At 41.2% G+C, this 8,454-nt stretch overlaps 2 protein-coding genes across 2 annotated transcripts; one reads left to right on the top strand and one right to left on the bottom strand.

Annotated features, from left to right (window-relative positions):
* The first annotated feature begins 1,738 nt into the window (after nucleotides 1-1,738).
* On the top strand, nucleotides 1,739-3,008 carry OR6T1 (olfactory receptor family 6 subfamily T member 1). The gene has a single exon (XM_017978509.4). It carries the CDS (start codon nucleotides 1,739-1,741, stop codon nucleotides 2,699-2,701), a length of 963 nt encoding a protein of 320 aa, XP_017833998.4. The 3' UTR covers nucleotides 2,702-3,008.
* Nucleotides 3,009-3,144: 136 nt separating this feature from the next.
* OR4D5 (olfactory receptor family 4 subfamily D member 5) lies at nucleotides 3,145-6,772 on the bottom strand. The gene has a single exon (XM_002754603.7). It carries the CDS (start codon nucleotides 5,960-5,962, stop codon nucleotides 5,006-5,008), a length of 957 nt encoding a protein of 318 aa, XP_002754649.2. The 5' UTR covers nucleotides 5,963-6,772; the 3' UTR covers nucleotides 3,145-5,005.
* Nucleotides 6,773-8,454: the final 1,682 nt, after the last annotated feature.

Here is an 8,454-nt window from a genome sequence, read left to right as displayed (position 1 = left end):
CTCACCTCCCTCTCCACCACCCATTGTCTCTCCCCTACCCCCAACTGTCCCCTGTGTGTGATGCTCCTCTCCCTGAGTCCACATGTTCTCATTGTTCAACACCCACCTATGAGTGAGAACATACAGTGCTTGGCTTTCTGTTCTTAGGTCAGTTTGCTGAGAATGTTGGTTTCCAGATTCATCCAAGTCCCTACAAAGGACACAAACTCATCATTTTTTATGGCTGCATAGTATTCCATGTGTATATGTACCACATTTTCTTTGTCCAGTCTATTATTGATAGGCATTTGGGTTGGTTCCAGGTCTTTGCTATTGTACACAGGGCTACAATGAACATACATATATATGTGTCTTCATAGCAGAACGAGTTATAGTTCTTGGTGTATATACCCAATAGTGAGATTGCTAGGTCAAATGGAATTTCTATTTCTAGATCCTTGAGAAATCGCCACACTGCCTTCCACAATGGTTGAACTAATTTACACTCCCACCAACTGTGTAAGAGTGTTCCTATTTCTCCACATCCTCTCCAGCATCTGTTGTGCTCCTCATCTTTAACACTGTTGGTCTGAAGTAATAGATAATCCTCAATTAAACTTTGTCTAAACTCTTAACACTTTACTCCTTGTCAATTAAACAAAGTAACTTAATGCTCATTTTTATTCTTTTTGTCTTAGAATATTTCCCATTTTCTTTAATTAAGCAAGATCTGTGTGATTCTGAGTACTTGGTGCTAGATGTTAAAAAAAAAAAAAAGAGAACCTAAGATGTCTAATTGTCCAATGAAACCCAGTCCTTCAAAACATATAGATATATTTTACAGGATGCCAAACATATCTCCAAATTAAGGCAAAAGTTCAGAAGGCAAGTTGTTACATACCATCTCCTTTGAGACCATTTCCCCTTATTCCCCACCTTATACTATTAGAATGTTGAGTGAACTGAAGCTGAGAGAAACTAGTAAGCATTCCACTAGGAAGAGGGATTTCTAGCATTCTATAGGAGTCTAGGTTGGGGTCGGGCGACAGAAAAAGAACACGTTATGACAGCATTGGGGTTTTGCACAGTCCTGTCTTATTTGGCTTCCTGGCTGACTAACACAAATTAAATCTCTAAGGCTACCGAGAGCCCAGATTTTTAAATTCTGTTATTTTATGTGAAGACAGGACACAGAAGGACCATAAACACTAAAACAAGAGTTTTTAATACCAGTAAAATTTGTTCATGGTGCATTTTTTATATAAAGTCTTCTCTGACCCCTCTACTCCTCTGGATTCCTCTAAGGCCACACTACTCACATGGTTCTCTGCCTGAGCACAACAGTGTCAGTAGCATGTGTTGGAATCACAGGAGCTTGGTATGAAATTTTGCCTCTACCACCTGTTTCATACCTGATCATAGAAGGGTCACTTAAACTCCCTTTGTCATCCTTTTCTTATCTCTGAAAACAGTAAAACCTAGTTTTAAGAGTTTTACTGTTTCACTGGGAGAAGATATACTGTGCACAGTGTAAATTTTCAGATACAGAATTGGATGTTCAATGTTGCCATGCTGCTTACTATTGTAATTTATTTCTCTCTTTGTAAGTCACTTGCAGACCAAAATACAGATCAATATATTCTCAGAATGTAAGGAAGTGATGGGTATTCAATATTATTTTACCAATTGGTTAAATGATGATTGGTAGCTATAGACCAGTTACAGAGTTCTGTTTCATTTTCCCTGCAGGTGACTGAAGATGAGCCCTGAAAACTGGACTCAGGTAACAAGCTTTGTCCTACTGGGCTTCCCCAGCAACCATCTCCTACAATTCCTGGGGTTAATGGCGACATACATTGTAACTGCCACAGGCAACCTGTTAATTATTGTGCTCAGTTGGACGAACCAATGCCTGCACACACAGATGTACTTCTTTCTGCGGAATTTATCCTTCCTGGAGCTGTTGCTGGTAACTGTTGTGGTTCCCAAGATGCTTGTTGTCATCCTGACGGGGAATCATACCATCTCATTTGTCAGCTGCATCATCCAGTCCTACCTCTACTTCCTTCTAGGTACCACTGATTTCTTCCTCTTGGCTGTCATGTCTCTGGATCGTTACCTGGCAATCTGCCGACCACTCCACTATGAGACCCTGATGAGCATCCATGTCTGTTCCCAGCTAGTGCTGGCCTCCTGGCTAGCTGGATTCCTCTGGGTCCTTTGCCCCACTCTCCTCATGGCCAGCTTGCCTTTCTGTGGCCCCAATGGTATTGACCACTTCTTTTGTGACAGTTGGTCCTTGCTCAGGCTCTCTTGTGGGGACACCCATCTGCTGGAACTGGTGGCTTTCATGCTTTCTACATCAGTGTTACTGGGCTCACTGGCTCTGACCTCAGTTTCCTATGCCTGCATTCTTGTCACTGTTCTTGGGGCCCCCACAGCTGTTGAGCGAAGGAAAGCATTCTCCACGTGCGCCTCGCATCTTACAGTGGTGGTCATCTTCTATGGCAGTTCCATCTTTCTCTACATTCGTATGTCAGAGGCTCAGTCCAAACTGCTCAGCAAAGGTGTCGCCGTCCTCAGTTGCATCATCACTCCCCTCCTGAACCCATTCATCTTCACTCTCCGCAATGACAAGGTGCAGCAAGCACTGAGAGATGCCCTGGGGTGGCTCAGGCTCACTGCTGTGAGGAAACTGGGGGTCACGAGTCAAAGGAAATGATCTTATTAAATGGGAGATTAAATGCTTATTGAAAATGTTTTAAATGTGCAAGAAGTTTAAAGAACATAGGCCACACTGTGCACTTTTCTCAGCTAATGAACGGTCTTTGTAAATGTACAATATGAAATATGGTGGTTAACCTTCATTTTCCCTCCCTACAACCTTCCTTCCTTGTGCCTCCTCCTCCCCACAGAGAAGGCTGATCCAATTGCTCAAATTGCCTTCAAGATAGAATCCCTGGATTGGAGAACATGTGTGAGCATGTGATGTCCATACAGGGAGGATCCTTCTCTTTCTCCTCATATGTGCACTTAAACACTTTTCTTTCTGCATCAGTCTCCTGTGTCATGTAGCCAATCAGAAGATGCTGAAATATTGAGATTCAGATTTGGAGCTCAGTGTGGAGTAAGAGGCCCTCTGATGGCTTTCAACTAGACTGAGTATTGCAAATAAGATTAAGCAGAACCCCTGTATTATTAGAAAATCCAATTCTAGTGCAGTAATAAATGGTTCTCTGATTTGCATTTGTTATTGCTCCTTATATAACTAGCAGCTCCTATAGGAATCTCATAAAGGAAGAATGTTAAGATCAGTTAAATATTTGGATAGCCCTAATTCCCAAGTCAAACTCTACTAACAGACTTCAAATATAGCAACACTCATTTAATCATTCCTTTAATAAATATTATTAGATATCCAGTATGTTTCAGGCACTGTCCCAGGCAATGCTCCAACTATGTTGAGCCAAGGGAGATGTCTACAGAACAAATTTTAAAGAGACATGCACTTTCAGGGGAGTGTAAGTGCAGGGTTAGGCTGTGTACAAACCCAATAGTAAATGCCTGCTCAGTGTTGACATGAGGCCCCTCTGTTGCTGCACCCTCATCTAGGCTGTGGTGCTAGGCTTGGAGAATATAGCATTAAGTAAGCTAAACACGGCTCATTGTTTTATAGAATTTATAGGATAGTGGGCAATGGCTGACACAAAAATAAATACATAAATCAGTATGAAACTGAAATTTGTGATAAATACTTTGGAGTTTTGTTAGAGGCACTACTAAGGACAAATTAATTTGGATTAAAGATCAGGAAACACAGCTTTGAGGAAGCAATCTTTAGACCAAGGATTGAGATTGAGCAACAGTTAGCTAGGCAAAGACTGAAAGAAGAGCATCCCAGTGTCAGTAAAGAATATTTACAAACCCTAGGAGTAAGGAGAGACTGAGAGAAGTAAATGCAAATAGAGGGTTAGCAAAGAGTGGAGTTAGAGAAGTGAGATTGGAAAGATGGGTGGAGGCCAAGTCAGAAAACATCTTATCTATCATATTCATGGGGTTTTTTTTAAGGCAATAGAAAGCCTCTGAAGGGTTGTAAGGGAATGAATGATCAAGCCATATCTTAAAAGTTTGATCAAATGCCAAGTCTATGATGTCAGTATAACTCATGATGATATAAACTCTATCCATGATAACATAAATCCACAGATCCTTAGAACCTATAAGTTTTAGACACCATTGAGGACTTGGGCACTGACAATGTATAGACTTCAGTTGGATTCCAGAAAACAAGCTCTGGAGCCTTAAGTAAGTTATGTAATGTCTCTAACTTGCAATTGACTCATGTTTAAAGTAAAGATGATACCTACCTCATAAGAATTTTAATTTTTAATTTGAGAAAATTAAAATAAATTATAAAAGTAAACCACCTGGTACAGTGTCTGGAACATAGTAAGCTCTCACTAAATTTATTTATGTGATAAAGATGATGACAATGAGGATGCTGATGGCAACAACAGTGGCCCTAGGAAACTATGAGGAAGAAAGTAATGTGCTCAAGGTAATTTCCTTTTTCCTCACTGACAAACATTCAACTATCAGTCGATCTCCACTGGGACTCAGGGTCCAATATTTCAAGAGAACCCTTGTCTTAAAGAAATTTAAAACTATTTTAACCTCTTCCAATATATTTTGTGTCCAAAAAGTGATATCAGGAAAGAGACACCAGATTTACTAGTTGAAACTTTCTCAGCAAGGCCAATATCATTCTTACCTGGGAAAGCGGTCTTTGAGCCAAACAGCACTTCTGCATAGAACTTGATACCTTTCATCTGGGAGGCACTTAGAATTGGTTCTAAGACACACTCATCCCATCTTCTATTGTGGCTAATTGTTCAGGTAACCAGAACCTGACTGAGGTTAAGAACAATGGAGAACCAGTGGGCATAAAGTTTTATCTACCTTGAGGGTCCTATCAAGCAAGCTAATACCCTGAAGCGTCTTTCAGATTCTCAGGCCACTGCCTCTGCTAATCTAAGGGTCTGCACTCTAGGGTACCAGTAAGGTCCTTTTGCCTCCTCCACAGCTTCTTCACAGCTATGATCACTTCCTTGTTTCTCAGGGTATAGATGGCAGGATTCAGCATGGGGGTGAGGACTGTGTACAGCACAGAGACTGCCTTGTCCATGGGGAATGTCTGAAAAGGCCTTGCATAGATGTAGATGCAAGGTACAAAGATTAAGGTCACCACAGCAATGTGACAGGCACAGGTGGACAGGGCCTTGCTGCGGCCCTCTAGTAAGTGGCTTCGGAGCATGAAGAGCAGTGCTGTGTAGGATCCCAGGAGCATCAGAAAACACATCAGGGTCACCAGGCCATTGTTAGACACCATTAGAAGCTCTAAGAGAAAGGTGTCTGTGCAGGCCAATTTGATTAGCTGAGGCACATCACAGTAAAAGTTGTCCAGCTTGTCAGGCCCACAGAATGGCAGCTGGATAGTCAATGCAACCTGTACTATGGAGTGGATGAAGCCCCCCACCCAGGAGGCTGCTATGAGGAGGGCACAGACAGTCTGATTCATAATGAGTGTGTAGCGCAGGGGCTGGGAAATGGCAATGTAACGGTCATATGCCATGACAGTCAGCAGAAAGATCTTTATGCCTCCAATGAAGTGGAAGAAGAAGAGTTGAGTTAGGCAGTCAGCAAAGGAAATGGTAGGGTTGCCTGAGAGCAAATCAACCAGCATCCTAGGTGCTGTGATGGAAGAGTAGCAAAAGTCCAGGAAAGAAAGGTTGCCCAAGAGAAAATACATGGTTGTGTGCAGATGTGGGTCAGAGGCCACTATGACCACAATAAGAAGGTTTCCTGTTACAGTCATAAAATATACAGCAGAGAAAACAGTGAAGAAAAAAACCCGAAGCTCCCAAACCTGAGAGAGCCCCAGTAGAACAAATCCTGCCACCTGGGAGTGATTTGCTGGATTCATCTGGTCGGTATGAACTGGTCAATGAACCTGCTGAGAAAAAAAGGACATATTCTTAAGGGGATCTGCAAATTTCTCTAATACTCCGGGAAATTCTCCACTCTTTCATTTCCAATAAGGAGAACGTTGTAAGTGGTTCTGCAGGACACCAAGCATTTGAACATCATGTACTGGTGATATCAATCTCCAAGGGCATAAAACTCAGGATAGCACTCCTACTATTTTTGGTTTTTGAGGGCTATAAACCAAAATGAGGGCTATTATCAACAATAATAAGCCCTCAAAATTGAAAAACGGGATGTAGGGAAGAGAGTGTTAAACTGAAAATGAATTTCGGTTCTGCCAGTAACTAGTTGTGTAAACAGAAAAAAAAAAATATCTGCAATTCTTTAAGCCTTATTTCCCTCATCTATGATATAAAATTAACCAAAATGTCCTCAATGTCTCCATTATTTTAATATTTGATACTACATGTGGTCTTAATTTAGAAAACCTGATGCATCCCTGCATGCCAGACCTTTGACAAACCTTCCATGGGGTGACATATTTCTAATATTTATCCCAAAACAACAGAAAGTGCAAATATTCCATTATAATTTTGAATAAATATTCAATTGCATTCTGATATAGCTCTACCTTGGATGTACATTTTCAGACCTAGCAAGATACTAAAGCCATGAGTAATGAAGCAGAATAGAAATCACCAGGGCCAAGCATGCTGGCTCACACCTGTAATTCCAGCACTTTGCAAGGCCAAGGCAGGTGGATCACCTGAGGTCAGGAGTTTGAGACCAGCCTGGCCAACATGGAGAAACCCCGTCTTTCCTAAAACTGCAAAAATTAGCTGGGCATGATGGTGGGTGCCTGTAATCCCAGCTATTCAGGAGACTGAGGCAGGAGAATCGCATGAACCCAGGAGGCGGAGGTTGCAGTGAGTTGAGATTGTGCCACTGCACTCTAGCCTGGGTGACAGAGCAAGACTCTATCTCAAAAAGAAAGAAAGAAAGAAAAGAAACAAAAAAGAAATCACTGTCCCCTGCAATATAGAAGGGAGTAAAGAACTACTAGTCTCTCTAAAATTAAATAAGAAAACATGTGATAGAAAAAGCTTCCTGTATTGTGGCTCTGGGAAACCCAAAGAAACCACAGTCCCTGGGAAAACATGGGGGAAGGCAATGAGAATATTAAACCACTTCTGAATAGATTGAATGTCAATATTAACTTCAGAGACATTACCCAAAGAATAATTTTTTATTCATAGAAGAAGCAGCAAGAGGAGGCTATAAATATTAATTAAAATTTTAAAACCACCATCCAAACATGCAGAGCTGCCTAGACATTTGGAAACATTGGAAATAAAAGAGGTGTTTTTATACACTTAAATATTTTAAAACATAGTGAGAAAGATGAGTAAACAAACTCCAGAATAGAAGCCTTCATATTCCTGAATAGAAATGTGAAGCGTCATTTCAATTTAACTTAATATTAAGTATAAATTTCAATTATATTTTCTTTCCTTTGTCTAGTCATTCAGTAAGCATTTATTCAGCACCTTCTACTTACTAGGCACTGTGCTAAATACTAAGGAGTTAAATAAAGAGTAAGACACAATGATTTAATGCATCACTAAGTGTGTAACACTCTGCATAGGAGTGTTCCAGTCCCTGCCCACCTAGTTTCATCAAACCATATTGATATGGTTTGGCTCTGTGTCCTCACCCAAATCTGATCTAGAATTGTAATACCCACATGTCAAGTGAGGGATCTGGTGAAAGGGGATTGGGTCATAGGGGTGGTTTCCCCCATGCTGTTCTCGTGATAGTGAAGTTCTCACAAGATCTGATGCTTTAAAAGTGGCTGTTTCCCTGCTCTCTTTCTCTCACCTGCCACTATGTAAGATGTTCCTTGCTTCCCCTTTGTCTTCCACCATGATTTTAAGTCTCCTGAGACCTCCCCAGCCATGTGGAACTGTGAGTCATTTAAACTTCCTTTCTATACAAGTTACTCAGTCTCGGGTAGTGTCTTTATAACAGTGTAAGAATGGACTAATACACATATGCAGCCTCTTTCACATGTATACTATGATCTAGAGAATATCAAACCACTTGAAGTTCCCAGAACTTATGCTCAACCCATGCTTCCTTGATTTCCCTCTATATATATTTATTTTGCTTTAGTTTTAAAAATATGGCACATATACACCATGGAATATTATGCAGCAATCAAAAACGATGAGTTCGTGTCCTTTGTAGGGACATGGATGAATCTGGAGAACATCATTCTCAGCAAACTGACACAAGAACAGAAAATGAAATACTGCATGTTCTCACTCATAGGCGGGTGATGAAAAATGAGAACACATGGATACAGGGAAGGGAGTACTACACACTGGGGTCTATTGGGGGGAATGGGGAGGGACAGCGGGCGGGGGGAGCTGGGGAGGGATAGCCTCGGGAGAAATGCCAAATGTGGGTGAAGGGGAGGAAGGCAGCAAA

The sequence above is a fragment of the Callithrix jacchus genome, chromosome 10 (assembly GCF_049354715.1).
Source record: "Callithrix jacchus isolate 240 chromosome 10, calJac240_pri, whole genome shotgun sequence".
NCBI lineage: Eukaryota > Metazoa > Chordata > Mammalia > Primates > Cebidae > Callithrix > Callithrix jacchus.
Note: the sequence above shows the minus strand (reverse complement) of the source record. Positions and strands in the feature narration are given on the sequence as shown.

Bases quoted from the DNA above. Each gene is read 5' to 3' on its own strand.
- OR6T1 (XM_017978509.4), top strand. From the start codon at position 1,739: ATGAGCCCTGAAAACTGGACTCAGGTAACAAGCTTTGTCCTACTGGGC.
- OR4D5 (XM_002754603.7), bottom strand. From the start codon at position 5,962: ATGAATCCAGCAAATCACTCCCAGGTGGCAGGATTTGTTCTACTGGGG.